Consider the following 15,090-nt stretch of genomic DNA (forward strand, 5'->3'; position numbering starts at 1 on the left):
TGACAGCGGGTCAGGTGTTGTCTTAGGCTCTAGCTGTTTTGTACTCTTGTTTAATCTTTCACAAGTGTCTGTCTTCTCCTCAAACTCTGCGTATAAACAGAACCTGGCACGCAGTCCATGTTTCAGTGACGCTTGTTGGATTGGAGTGGTGGAATTGCCAGCACAGTCTTGGGTCAGAAGTTGTGTTCCTCTCATGAGCTTTGGATTCGAGGTTAACAATCTTGTTTGTATGTGTGTGTTTCAGCTGCAGGTCCCTAGTGTGAAGGGTTTCGATTTTGCTAAGCAGCACCTGGGTCAACACAATAAAGACGACATATTGATTATTCATGAGCCAGCGCCACTGCCAGGACCTGTGAAGGACCACACCACGCCCTCGGAAAACGGAGACGTGCCAAGCCCCAAGTCAAAGATCCCGTCCAAGAACGTCCGTCACAGAGGAAGGTTATTACTGGGCTTTCTGTATTGTTCTTGGTTGCAGGCATGCTTCTGTTATCAGGCTGTCAGTTTCCGATGTCACAAGGGCCGACGGTGAGTCCAGCCCTGCCTCTGCAGCCTGGGAGACTGATGACTTGGCCAAAGTCTCACACGAGTCCAAGAATGTTTCCCAGCCACTCCCACGGGCTGCCAAGGAAGGCTTTGTGATTTCTTTCCCCACGCGGTTGAAGATCATGAATCACTATCTGTGATAGTTTGGTGGCCCCTGTCAGACTTGATTAGGGATTGACCAGCTCACGTGTATATATCCCAAGGGGAGCATGCTAGGCCCCGTGGAGATAATATCAGCAATAACATATAAGGAGTGCACGGCACCCAGTACACGCTCAGCCTGTGTGAGCCTCTGTGTCCATGCCTGGGATGCCAGCAGCTGCTGTGACTGCATTGCTTTGTCTGCAGGTGACCTTCATCACGTCCTCCTGTGTTTTCTTTGTTTTCCTCCGGCTGCTCACGTGTGTCACCTTTGTTAGGATATCGCACAGGACTCTTCACCACCTCCTCCCTGCCCCGCTCCCCATTCCCAGTTCATTTCTCTTCCTCCTCTTAAAGGATAGCACATAGAGAATTGCTCATTAATTTTCCAAACTACCTGGAAGCCCCTCGTCACCCTCTGACCCTGTGAGAAGGGCTGTAGCTCTGTGAAAGAAGACACAGTTCAGAATCAGGTGTGTTCAGTTGACTTTTGAGCACAGGCTTTGGCTACTGAAGCCTCCCGTTGTCAGCCTTTCTTTGAGCGTTGGAACTCTAAATCCTGATTTCCTGCTAAGAGCAAAAAAAGTGTGTGATCATACGAACATTTGAAACGATGTCATGATTTCTGTCTTATCAGAAAACCTACCCCGGGGGTTCTGGCCTAGTTTTAAGAATCTAATAGATGTCAGAACATGATCTTTACAAAAGAAAACGAGTTATGTAGAGAGATGCTCTTTGCTTAATGATTTTGCTGGCTAAGAATAAATGGAATCATTGAAGATTATTTAATATGCAAGTAAAATTTTGCAAAGTCTTTTTTTTCCTTGCCTGCTTGTCTTGTCATTGATATTTAGTCACGGCAGCTCAGTGGTCTGCGTGGTTAATACGATGTTTTAGCATCTTTTGGGGCACCAGCATATCTTGGCATTTCACATTGTCATTGAAGCCAGGGAGCCTAAGGAATCAGGGAGCTAATGGATGAAGGATTTTTCCCTGGTGCAAGCTGGGTGCCACAATACCCTTGCTTTTTATATATAGAATCAAATCTCAGTATAAGCACGTCCCAAAGATCTGGGGTTATTTGGGGTGACTGCAGGGCTACGCCAGCTTCCCGGGGATTCTCCAGATCTAGTTAATCCTGAACCCCAAGTCCTCTTTGATCCAACTGATGCTAAACCCAGATTGCTGGTCCAGAAATGACAGGGCCACGGGCTGGGCCTTGAGCCCTGGTGGCTGTGGGACCTTCCTGCTGTCTGGCACTTGTTGAAATGCAGCCCGCTGATGCATTTAGTAAGCTGTATTAGTCTGTCTTCAGGAGGTGACTATGTGGTGTTAATGTTATCCTTGAAGACACTGTGCTGTGGAATAATTTTTTCGATGGTTTCATTTCTGCTGGTTTTGCCTGGAAGTCCCGACTTCCACACCCAAATTAATGGGACTTTTTCTTTTTCATTCTTTCTTGTTTCTGACACTTGCAATTCATTTTGTGTCTGCAGAGTTTCTCCCTCAGATGCTGACTCTACGGTCAGCGAAGAGTCCAGCGAGAGGGACGCAGGAGATAAGACACCGGGAGCCATCAATGACGGCGGGTCCCACAGAGCCCCGCAGAGCGGTCTGTGACACTTCTGGTTCTTCCCGTTACAAGTAGTCCCTATGAGAGTCTATAAGGCTGAGGCCTCACACTAACTTCAAACGCTAAACCCTTAAAAAATACCTGTGAAATGGGGCATTCATCATTCCCATGGTTGCTCAGCACCAGTTGTCAGCATTTGATGTGGTATTGGTATCTGCTTTGGGGCTTGGGATTCACTGGGGGGTACATGTTAAGGTGAATAGCCTCATTTCACTCTGGTTTAGAGTCCTCATGATTTTCCTGTCCATAGGTCAAGGAGGAAGTGCCCTGAAACCAGATTCTCAAAAACCACCCCCAGGATTCAGTAGCTTTCGTAGGAGCCAATTCAAGGATTCACAGCCATCACTGTCAGGAAGTTGTTTGTTTATCATCGGCCCAAATCCGTTATGTTTAGTGTTGTCCCTAGATCTTTCTTCCAGCAGGGGGTTAGTGTGAGCAGATGGTTTAGCATGTTTGTGTGTGGGGTCCCGTATAGCTTCATAGGCCAGGTATGAGATGAGCCTCCCTCCTGTTCTGTGAAGACTGATGCCCTGTCAGAAAACGAGACCTACAGGTCTTTAGACTTGGGAGCATGTTTTTTGGAATGATAGCACGGTAGCTTGTTTTAGTGTAATCGATTGTATTAATTAGATGTGCTACTGCAGCTGTTGTATTTGCTGGAGGTTTATTTTGATTTAAGGATTGTATTTCAGTAATACAAAGATAATTGAGAGGCCGGCCTCAGAATGTTATTATTACTATTTTTTTTTGAGACAGGGTCTTACTCTATCACTGAGGCTGGAGTGCAGTGGCGCGGTCCCGGCTCACTGCAGCCTCGACCTCCCGGGTTCAGGCGATCCTCCCACCTCAGTCTCCCCAGTAGCTGGGATTACAGAAATGTGCCACCACATCCAGCCAATAGCTGTACTCTTTTTGTAGAGACAGGGTTTCACCATGTTGTTTAGGCTAGTCCTGAACTCCTGGACTCAAGCGATCCATCTGCCTCAGCCTCCAGAAGTGCTGGGATTACAGGCATGAGCCACCACGCCCAGCCAGGATATTATTTTTAACAGGAATTTTTATACTGAACAGTTTTTAATCATAAATTTCTGTGTATGGAAATGCAGCACAGCATGAACTGTATTCTAGATATGAACAGACTCTGGACAGAAGCCCAGGGGCCTCTCCTCTCCCTGACGCGCTTGTGACCTCAGGGTCGCTCAGCCTCCGAGGTCCGGTGGGGCTCCCCTCGAGTCCTTGCAGTTCTTCCGGCTCCTCCCACTTGGTTCTTTTATAATCTTAAGGATATCCCCTTAGAAAAAGGGAAGAGGGTTTTCTTTGGATCTAGTTTTTCAAAATCTGAAAAATTATTTAGCACTGTGGTAACAGATGCTGTTTCAGATAGACGGGATTAGAATCTAGTTTTGGGAAAGAAATATTTGGGGGAAAAAAAAGAGCTCTGGATTTTATCAAGTTCTGTTCATTGCTTATCTGAGCAAACCTTTCAGTGCCTATGTTTAACTCCTTCTGATGGTATTACAACCAGTATGGTCTATAAGAACAGCAAAAATCAAACACCACTCTTAACATAGGTTCAGAATCCAGGTAGCCAGCATTACAGCTCTGGGGCCCAGAGTTGAATGTGAAGGAGATGAATTAGATGATTTTGTGACTATTAGAAGCTCAGATGCTGCTGTTATAATTTGAAGAGATATCAGAATCTGTACATTATTTTCATGTTGTAGAAAGACGGTTTTCTCACTATAAATGTCAATATACTTTGAAAACTTTGTTTACCTCTTGAAAGGTGCTATAAGATAGCTTTAATGCTGCCGTATAAGTATTTTATTGCTTGCATAGAAACTTAAATATCCTATTTTAAAATATTCTGAGTTTTTGTCCTAGGTTTGTTACTTTATTTTTTAATTTTTAAAAAACTTTTGCTTTTTGAGACAGTCTTTCTCTGTCACCTGGGCTGTAGGGCAGTGACACGATCTTGGCTCACTGCAGTCTCTGCCTTGCAGGCCCAAATGATTCTCCTGACTAAACCTCCCAAGGAACTGCGATTATAGACATATGCCACCACGCCTGGCTAATTTTTTTATTTTTAGTAGAGACAGGGTTTCTCCATGTTGGCCAGGCTGGTCTCGAACTCCTGGCCTCATGTGATCGCCTGCCACGGCCTCCCAAAGTGCCGGGATTACAGGCATGAGCCACCGCGTCCAGCCTATTTTATAATTCAGATCAAAATCTTTCTCTTGTTGCCAGCCAGAATGAAGTAAAGGTTAATGGAGGCATAGGGCAGGGAGGCGCTTGAGACCTATTCTGGAGCCCTCTTCTATGTTGCCCTGGGATCAGCGTTTCCTCTCACTCCTGTGGGTGGCACAGTTACCGGCTCTCAGGCTTCTTGGCAAGGCTTTTGACAGCTGTCCCAGGTCATGTGGCGTATTAAGGACCCACCTTGCAGTGGAAGCTGAGAGAAGACTCTTGTTTCAGTTTTGGTAAACTGGAGGTTGTGTTTGATTCCTTTACTGGCTGACTGTTTCTGGAAGGTGACTAGACCATGACACGTACCCTCACGGCCATCCGTGGACCCTTAAGAGATTACTTACTCAAATGTCGCTGTGTTCACAGTTACTGCAGCTCTAGAATAACTCACATCCTAACCCCTGGTTACCCTTAGTGAAGATGGGAAGGGAGAGATGAGGTAGGAGTGTGCTGCCATTGCTGTGTCTGTGCATAATTGTGGTTTTTCTCTCTCTCCTCTTCATCGTCAGGAATATACCAAGTAGGTAAGGATTGCAAAATACTCAGCATTCTTTTATGCTCTCCTTAGATTGCATGTGTGCAAGTGTGTGATTTTTAAGTAGTTAAAACTTCATTCCTTTGCGTTCCACAAGTTCCAAATTCTAGAATTTCACATGCAAACTAAGCGGCCGTTGACTTTTGCATGTGCTAAGGAGTTTGCAGTGCTCACTTAACCAGCATATATAATAAAATTGAAACGCAACACAGAACATTAGCATGACCCCTGCGCAAGGATGACATGCAAATTTGGGAAGCATTCCATGTTTTTTTAAAAATTAAAGAAGTTTGCCAAATAGTTTAAATGAGATTGAGTTCATATAACATTGAAGTTTTTCAAGCAATTTGGGAGTACCCATATATAAAATGATTGGGTTCATAAAATATAATTCTTATCTTTTCATGAAAGCAGATTCCCAGAGACCTTTTCAAGGTAAAACATAGTGGAGATGACTGTAGTCATTGAGTCATCCATTTAGCACATGCTTACTAAACGCTGTGCTGTATCAGGTGCTGGTGACACAGTGAAGATGAGACAAATGTGATTCCTGTCTCACAGGGTAGTAACGTAGGCTTCACACCTTGGTAAAGATGCGATTTTTCCAGCCTGGGCAACATAGCGAGACTCTGCCTCTACAAGAAATAGAAAAAATTAGCCGGGCATGGTGGTGTGTGCCTGTGGTCCCAGCTACTGAAGATGCTGAGGTGGGAGGATCGCTTGAGCCTGGGAGGTCAAGGCTGCAGTGAGCTGTGATTGCATCACTGTACTCCAGTCTGGGTGACAGAGCGAGACCCTGTCTCGGGGGGAAAGAATGTGGTTTGACTATATTTACCTGTAGATAATGAAATAATATTTCTTTAAAAATGCTCTCTTGCTTTGACATTTCAGTAATTCAGACTGAACTTTTCTCTTTCATTCTGCTTTGTTGGCATTATCCTATTCTGTACAATCCTGTATATGATTACATGTTTTTTATTTTTATTTTTTGGCTTACCCTGTCTGGACTGCAGGGGCACAATCACAGCTCACTGCAGCCTTGACCTCCTGGGCTCAAGCAGTCCTCTCACCTCAGCCTCCTGAGTAGCTGGCACTACAGGAGCATACCATGCCCAGCTAATTTTTTATTTACTTTTTGTAGAGATGAAGTCTTGCCATGTTGTGCAGGCTGGTTTTGAACACCTGAGCTCAAGCAATCCTTCTACCCTAGCCTCCCAAAGTGCTGGGATTACAGGCATGAGCCACCATGCCCAGCCTTTTTCTTTCTTTTTAAGATTTTTATTTATATTTTAACTGATGATAAAAAAAATCATATATATTTATAGTGTACAACATGATGTGCTTTTGCTTTTATTTTTAGTTGGCATATAATACTTGCAAATATTTATGGGGGACACTGTGATATTTCCATGTATGAATATACTGTCTGATGATCAAATCAGGGTAATTAGTGTATCTGTCACAACATAAGAAGTTATCGTTACCTTGGAAACATTCAAAATCTGCTCTTCAAGCTAATGAAAAATATACAATAAATTAGTAGAGTCACCTTACGGTGCCTACAGGTGCTAGACCCATATTCCTCCTCTCTAACTGTGCACTTTTATTTTTATTTTTTTTGAGACACAGTCTCACTTTGTTGTCCAGGCTGGGATGCAGTGGTGCAATCATGGCTCACGCAGCCTTGACTTCCCAGGCTCAGGTGATCCTCCTTCCTTGGCCTCCCGAGTAGCTGGGTCTACAGGTGCACATCACCATGCCAGATAATTTTTTGTAGAGATGGGATTTTGACATGTTACCCAGGCTGGTGTAGAACTCCTGGGCTCAAGTGATCCTTCTGCCTCAGCCTCCCCAAGTGCTGGGAGTACAGGCGAGAGCCACCATGTCCAGCCTCTGGTTGTGTTTTTGTATCTGTTAACCAACCTTTGTCTTTGTCCCTCCCCTTCCCTTCCCAGCCTCAGGTGACCATGAGTCTACTCTCCACCCTAGATCAGCTTTCTAGCTTCCATATACGAGCGAGAACAGTGCGCTGTTTATCCTTCTGTGCCTGGCTTATTAATGTCATCCAAGCTCGTCCATATTGCTGCAAATGGCAGGGATTTCATTCTTTTTTATGGCTAAATGGTGATGTTTTAATTTATGTATGCATTTTGGAAGGGCGAAATCGAGCTATTTACCATGTGCATTACCTCAGATGCTTATTTTTTTGTGATAGCACTTAAAATCCACTCTCTTAACTGTTTTCAAGTATACAATATATTGTTATTAATTATAGTTACCACGAAGAGCAATAGGTATCTTGACTATATACTAAAATTTATATCATTACTCTTAAAAAATAAGAGAAAGGGGTTTTAATCCCAAGTTCTTGCCTTAAGGCAGAATTCACACAGCATTAATCTCTGTGTGTCCACTGTACTTTGTACTAATCATTATTATACAAGTAGCTTTTTTAGAAACATTGTGCAGTGCATAGCAAACAATATATATTATATAATTAGAACATATATTAATATATGATATATAAATATATATAATGAATATAATAGTTATATATTACTAATTGTTATATATTTATATAATATATATTTACATTATATATAGTTCTATAAACCAAAATATACAATTATAATATATGTGATATAATTATATGTGTGTGATATATAACATACATTATATATATATATGTTAAAAATTAAGGCCAGGTGCGGTGGCTCACGCCTGTAATCCCAACACTTTTACAGGCTCCCGCCTGTAATCCCAGCACACCTGTAATCCCACCAGCCGAGGCAGGTGGATCACGAGGTCAAGAGATGGAGACCATCCTGGTCAACATAGTGAAACCCCGTCTCTACTAAAAATACAAAACATTAGCTGGGCATGGTGGCGCGTGCCTGTAATCCCAGCTACTCAGGAGGCTGAGGTAGGAGAATTGCTTGAACCCAGGAGGTGGAGGTTACAGTGAGCCGAGATCGTGCCATTGCACTCCAGCCTGGGTAACGAGCGAAACTCCCTCTCAAAAAAAAAAAAAAAAATTAAAAGCACCTCTTTTCAGCCATGCTGAAGGGCTGGGCTCCGGGCAGTATGGAAGCTGGAAGATTTTCTGCACCTCTGACTTCCTCTCCTCTGCTTAGTCCCTCAGCTCTGTAGAGTGGCCCGAGGTCTGTGCATCCCCTCCTTCTCTGGTTGCAGTCTGTGAACAACTAAGCAAGGATGAAGCAAGGACTGTGACTGCAGTGGGGACGGGGTGGCCGGGCTGTGGACAGGAGTCCAGTGTCAGGCTGCCGCTCCAGTGGTACCCAAGCAGGGCTGACAGCACCGTGGGGAGGGGCCTTTTTTGTTTCTATGCCTGTCACCCTTGTCTACCTGCAACCCAGAGGTCTCTGCCACCCTGGAGGAAAACGATCCCACCTCTAGGTATCAGTAGCTTAATGGGCTACCCTCTGTGACATTTGCTGTTACTCTACAGTCTGGGTTAGCAGGGCTAGCCTGTCTGGTGAAGCTGATGATCTTCTTTTACGCATTACGCCTGCGACTTCAGTAGCTGTCCCTGATGAATGGTGGTGCCCGGCTGTGCTCCCACGGCACAGATAGTCAGGTTCCTTCTAGGTGTGGGGCCAGGAAAGAAAGCTTGAGCATAGCTGGAATCCAGACAGTGGTGCCCCCTTGCTAAGAGAGACATCATTCATTCAGAGTCAGACAAATAACTTCTAATTGCTTGGGATAATGAATATGATTCAAATTGAGAGAAAATACAGGCGTACTTACCAATGCTGTGTTTTCCTTATATGAAATATCAACGACCGCTTCTTACTGCTTTGCTCTCATCTATGTTTTCTGCACTGAGGAGAGACCTTTGTATTTTTCACTTATGCTTTGAAGTTTCAGATGTCAGGCTTTTGTTTAGAGGCAGTTTCTGCATGCACGCATTCCCTCTGTCAGCCTGCTGGTCATTTATTTGAAAGCAGCATCCAGAAGTGACTGTGGCTGATTAGAGGAAGGGCACAAATTGATCTTTTTTTTTTCGGCGGGGCGGGGGTACAGGGTCTCACTCTGTCACCCAGGCTGGAGTACAGAGACGTGGTCTCGGCTCACTGCAACCTCTACTTCCTGTACTCAAGGGATCCTCCCACTGCAGCCTTCTGAGTAGCTAGGACTACAGGCATGTGCCACCACACCCAGCTAATTAAAAAAAAAAAAAAATGTAGAGACAAGGTCTTAAACTGTATTGCCTAGGCTGGTCTCAAACTCCTGGGCTCAAGCAATCCTGCCTTGGCCTCTCAAAGTGCTGGGATTACAGGCATGAGCCACTGTGCCCGGCCAGCTGATCTTCTTAAGTGTGACTAATTAGCTCTTTCTACTCAGCCGTGCTGTTTATTTTTCTCTTTCTCTTTTCAAAATTAAAATCTATTCGGATTATCTCTACTATCAAAATAATAATACAGAAAATCCTTATTATCAACAATAAAAGACATTGGGAAAAAAAATCCCATCATGTGAAGATTCAGTCTCTGTTAACATTTTTGTGTTTATTTTTTGTCTTTTTTGGTGCATTTAACTTTCTTTTTTTCCATAGGTCTGATTAGTTTTTAAGAAAATTATTGCAGTTAAATATTCATAGCCTAAAATTTGCTGTGTAACCATTTTTGCATATACTCTTTACCAGTTTATAAAATAGGAACTAGCGCTGGAAGCATTGGCTCCTGCCTATAATCCCAGCAGCACTTTGGGAGGCTGAGGCAGGCGGATCACTTGAGATCAGGAGTTCGAGACCAGCCTGGCCAATATGGTGAAACCCTGTCTCTACTAACTAAAGTATTAATACAAAAATTAGCCTCGTGTGGTGGCACGCACCTGTAATCCCAGCTACTCAGGAGGCTGAGGCTGGAGAATTGCTGAAACTTGGGAGGTGGAAGTTGCAGTGAGCTGAGATCATGCCACTGCACTTCAGCCTGGGAAGAAGAGTGAGACTCCATCTCAAAAATAAATTAATTAATTAAAAAAATAAATAAAGTAGGAACTAATTCCCTGCAAGCAACAGCTTTTTCTTTTCATGTGTCTTCAACTTCATTTTCTTTCTACATCAGAATTGAAAAGTCATTTGACAACTGGTACATGCCTGCATGTTCTTATCTTCCATTTTCTCCGTAGTATGACGTTGCCTTGGCAACTAAGTGTGTATCACTCCAGCAAGCTCCCTCCCTGATGGTAGCAAGAGTTCAGAGCTACTATAAATGTATTTTCTAAAAGTTCTGTGAATGGCTTATTGACAACTGAGCAACTTCAGGCTCCTTCTGGCCTGTATTCTTTCTGGCTGAAGATTTTGAACCATAGTTGTACAAAACAGTGCAGCTTTTGACACAGTATCATAGTGCTTTCCTCACATCTTCTCTCAGGGCACTTGTAATTTTTAATGAAGCTAGAGGATACAGTATATAGCCCAGACGATTTAAGCTCAGAGAGTGAAATTGCAAGTTCTGCCACTGGAGTGGGGATGTATTTTTGGTCATGGCCCCATCTAAGGATTCTTTAAGGAATAATTCACAATTCTGATTATTTGCTGTTTCTTTAAATGACTTTCTGTATATGTTTTGCTTTTCCTTCTGTTCAGGACCACCACTGCCCAGTTCAGGAAACGAGCAGCACTCATCAGCCTCCATCTTCGAGCACGTGGACAGGATCGCCCGCCCCCCGGAGGCTAGCCGGCGGGTCCCCAATAAGATCCAGCTCATCGCAATGCAGCCGATCCCGGCACCCCCTGTGCAGCGCCCCTCCCCAGCTGACCGAGTGGCAGAAACCAATAAAATCAACAAAGAGGTATTTGCTTTTATTAAAAAGACTGTTAATTCAAAAACTCAACTGGGCACAGTGGCTCACGCCTGTAATCCTAGTACTTTTGGAGGCCAAGGCAGGCGGATCACCTAAGGTCGGAAGTTTGAGACTAGCCTAGCCAACATAGTGAAACCCCATCTCTACTAAAAATACAAAATTAGCCTGGCTTGGTGGCATATGCCTGTAATCCCAGCCACTCGGGAGGCTGAGGCAGGAGAATCACTTGAATCCAGGATGGGGAGGTTGCAGTGAGCTGGGATCATGCCACTGCATTCCAGCCTGGGTGACAGAGTAGGACTCTGTCTCAAAGAAAACAAAAACAGAAACAAAAACAACTCACACTCTGACACTCTGATTTGGTCAGTGTTTGAAAATGAGCGTAAGTTACAGTATCAACTGGTTATTAAAGTCATAAGCTGTTGACAAGGATTCTTAATGGAAAACCTCATGCTTGTTGGAGATCAGATACTGTTCATGGAACTGTGGGGCGCATTGGCAGACGTGCAGAAAAGTGTTAGCATGAACGACCAGGGGCTGCTCTCCTCAGAAAGAGCTGCTTCAGCTTCTGATCCTCCTCACGCTAAGACTCCATCTTTGGGGATGACACTCTGCGGGGCAGGAGGGTCTCATGTCAGGGAACTTGTTTCAGTGACATTAGGTAATTATCTTCCTTATATCTTTCAGTCTTATTTAAAAATCTCTAAAGGAGGAAAATATTCTTGTCTCAGGGCATATTATATCTAGCTATCAGATGTGTCTTCAAAGTTGTCACCAGCAGATTACCAAGGTTCGAGTGATTTTTTCCTCCCTGCTTTTGGGAATGGTGACAAGACTCCAGTGCACCTTGCCTGGGCTGTGCCTGTCACCCTCTTGGTGACTCTGTGGAAACTACAGACAGCAAATTAAGGGTGGGCGAGATGAGCAAAGCAGGAAGGCTTTCCTAAAAGGCTTTGCTGGCAGGCGTGGTGGCTAATGCTTGTAATCCCAGCACTTTGGGAGGTCAAGGCAGGCGGTCAGGAGGTCAGGAGTTCAAGACCAGCCTGGGCAACATGGTGAAACCCCGTCTCTACTAAAAAATACGAAAAAAAAAAAAAATGAGCCGGGCATGGTGGCAAGTGCCTGTAATCCCAGCTACTCAGGAGGCTGATACAGGAGAATCACTTGAACCCGGGAGGTGGAGGTTGCAGTGAGCTGAGATCATGCCACTGACTCTAGCCTGGGCGGCAGAGTGAGACTCTGTCTCAAAAAAAAAAATACATAAATAAAAATAAAAATAAAAAAATAAAAGGCTTGGCGAAGTGTGTGTCCCAGAAGCCTCCCAGGACTTCCGCGGCTGTCGTTCTCTCCTGTCCCCCTTCCTCAGATTCAGACCGCGCTGCGGCACAAGTCTGAGATCGAGCACCACCGCAACAAGATCCGCCTGCGCGCCAAGCGCCGCGGCCACTACGAGTTCCCGGTGGTGGACGACCTGTCCTCGGGCGACACCAAGGAGCGGCACCGGGTGTACCGCCGGGCGCAGATGCAGATCGACAAGATCTTGGACCCCACGGCCAGCGTGCCCTCCGTGTTCATAGAGCCCAGAAAGAGGTGGGCTGGGCGCCTGTGGCTGGGCTGCTGGGAAGGGCGTGCGCTTTGGGGGCACAGGAGCAGGACAGGAGCCCCTCTGCTGCTGTAGGGCCTGTGGCAAAAGGACCCCATCCGCGTTCACGCAGAGGTCACTGAAAACAGTTGAAGGGGTCCCTGCACTGAAGGGTGTGGAGGCCCCTCGGAAGGCATCCTCTGGCTGAGGGTCACCTTGGTGTGGGAGGCGTCGGCCTTGTTCTCACCTCTGCCCCTCCGCCTCTCTCTTTCAGTTGAGCCTGTCTAAAACCGCACTCACCCTTTCCTTCCCACCCCAGCTCCTTCTGTGGCCTCCTTGGTTCCTCCTCACCTCCCACTCTGTCACCTCCACTATTTTCATTTCCGGGAGCCACCCAGGCGCCCAGCTGCAGGGTCTGGGGTCTCACCTTCTCCCCGGCCTCCCAGACTCCCGCCCCAACATAGATGCATTTTCCTTAAACACAGCGCTCATGTATGTCCTTCTCTGCTCAAAACCCGGGTGGCTCTCATTGCCTGCCAGGTGGGACGTGTGTACCTGTTGCAGGCTGGTCCTGCCCCTCCACTCCAGCTCTTTTCCATGGGTCAGCCACACAGACAGAACCGCCACCCAGGAGACCGCCTGGTAGTCCCTGGGCATTCGCCTGCCTGTGGTTTCTGCCCCTGGCACCTGCTTCCCACATCCCTCCCTGGCTGCAGGTCCTGTTCACTCTCTAAGACCCCGTTCGGGCCCACGGGGCTAAGGGTCCCACTGACCTCTCCTTTTCTGAACGTCTGTATGGCTAAATGATGTCATGAATATAGAGGGCTTTGTATCATTCTGTGTTGCTCCCCGTGGGTTAATAGGTCTGTTTGGGTAGGTGCTGAGCTTCCTTAGAGCAGAGGTTGTGTCGTAGGTGCCGTTTATATCCTAGAGGGTATTTACTCCAGTGGCCAGCGCATGCTGGGTGCCCAGGGTACTTAGTGTTTAGTTGATAAACCAGTGGCAAAAAGGGTTATTTCCTACCAAGATAATTTCTCTTTTTCTTGGCAGCTCACGGATAAAGCGTTCTCCCAAGCCTCGCCGGAAACACCAGGTCAATGGCTGTCCTGCTGATGCTGAGAAAGACAGGCTCATCACCACAGACAGCGATGGCACCTACCGGAGGCCCCCTGGCGTCCACAACTCGGCCTACATTGGATGCCCAGTGCGTGCCCATGACTCCAGCTTCTGAAACCGGGGCAGGGCGGGGCAGGGCGGGGCAGCTCCTAGAAGATGCTCCAAAGAGGGCGGAGAAGCAGCCCAGCCTCCGCGCCGTGTGGTGTCCACACCTGACGGCTGATGCACCAGGGCCCTCTAGGTCATGAAGTGGGTGGGGTGGCCACCCTTTCTAAGGGGAGACTTGAGTCCCGTCAACCAGGGTGCTGCCGAGTGCCACCTCTGGAAACACACTCTGTGTTTTTCCTCTTTATATGTAAGCCTTGCTCTCAGACTTCACAGTGGGACATGTTCGAGGTTAACTGGGAAACAGAGAGAGAGAGAGAGAGAGAGAAATAGCCTCACGGTTTTTTTTCCTTTTCCCTAGTCAGAGGGTTATTTGGTTTTGTTGTTGTTTTTTATTTTTATTTTTTTGTGAGACAGGGTCTTACTCTGTTGCCCAGGCTGGAGTGCAGTGGTGTGATCATGGCTCACAGCAGCCTCAACCTCCTGGGCTCAAGTGATCCTCCCACCTTGGCCTCCCACAGTGCTAGGATTACAGGTGTGAGGGCATGACCCTGAGATCAAGAGTCTCATGCTGTACTGACTGAGCTAGCCCAGCTGGGTTTCCTAATGGGAGGAGGGATATTTAGGGTTTTATTTCCCCGTACTGCCCTTGGAGTGCTAATAAGATAGTGCGTTTGCTTATATATATTTTACTTTTATGGGAGAAAGAGCTTAATGGAAATTAAGAAATAATGAATGGTGGCTCATACCTGTAATGCCAGCACTTTGAGAGGCTGAGGTAGGCGGATCACTTGAGCCCAGGGATTGGAGACCAGCCTGGGCAATATAGTGAAACCCTGTCTCTCCAAAAACTACAAAAATTAGCCAGGCATGGTGGTGCATGCCTGTAATCCCAGCTACTTGGGAGGCTGAGGTGGGAGAATTGCTTAAGCCCAGGAGGTTGAGGCTGCAGTGAAATTTTTGCACCATTGCACTCCAGCCTGGGTGACAGAGCAAGACCGAGGCTCTAAATCAATCAATCAATCAATCAATCAATAAGGGACTTTTTCTTTTTCTTTTTCTTTCTTTTTTTTTTTTTTAAAGACAGGGTTTCACCATGTTGGTCAGGCTAGTCACGAACTCCTGACCTGAGGTGATCTGCCCTCCTTGGCCTCCAAAGTGTTTGGATTACAGGCGTGAGCCACCACGCCTGGCCAGGGATTATTTTCCCTAAATTAACAGAGGTCCAGACAACTTTGCTTCAAGTGTTAAAGGCAGATATTGATAGCATAAGATGCATACACACAGACTGCACTGAGTAGGGGAGAGAGACCCGGCCTCACTTAATGCCCATGAGAAATACAGACACAAAGACAC

The 15,090-nt window shown here is 46.0% G+C and overlaps 1 protein-coding gene and 1 non-coding gene across 5 annotated transcripts in view; both read left to right on the forward strand.

Annotated features, from left to right (window-relative positions):
* Positions 1–15,090, forward strand: part of KIAA1549 (KIAA1549 ortholog) — a 151,534-nt gene that overhangs the window by 103,268 nt on the left and 33,176 nt on the right. For 2 of the 4 annotated variants that reach the window (XM_074379018.1, XM_074379020.1), the window contains exons 11-16: positions 245–441; positions 2,184–2,299; positions 5,077–5,091; positions 10,714–10,919; positions 12,298–12,521; positions 13,564–13,717. In XM_074379018.1, the coding sequence (XP_074235119.1) occupies positions 245–441; positions 2,184–2,299; positions 5,077–5,091; positions 10,714–10,919; positions 12,298–12,521; positions 13,564–13,717 (912 nt within the window). The remainder of the gene's footprint in view (positions 1–244; positions 442–2,183; positions 2,300–5,076; positions 5,092–10,713; positions 10,920–12,297; positions 12,522–13,563; positions 13,718–15,090) is intronic. The other 2 variants (XM_074379019.1, XM_039472863.2) reach the window with 1 other exon arrangement.
* LOC120365438 (U6 spliceosomal RNA) lies at positions 5,269–5,375 on the forward strand. The gene has a single exon (XR_005580379.1). It is a non-coding gene; the product is annotated as a U6 spliceosomal RNA (small nuclear RNA).

The sequence above is a fragment of the Saimiri boliviensis genome, chromosome 10 (genome assembly GCF_048565385.1).
Source record: "Saimiri boliviensis isolate mSaiBol1 chromosome 10, mSaiBol1.pri, whole genome shotgun sequence".
In the NCBI taxonomy this organism is placed as follows: domain Eukaryota; kingdom Metazoa; phylum Chordata; class Mammalia; order Primates; family Cebidae; genus Saimiri; species Saimiri boliviensis.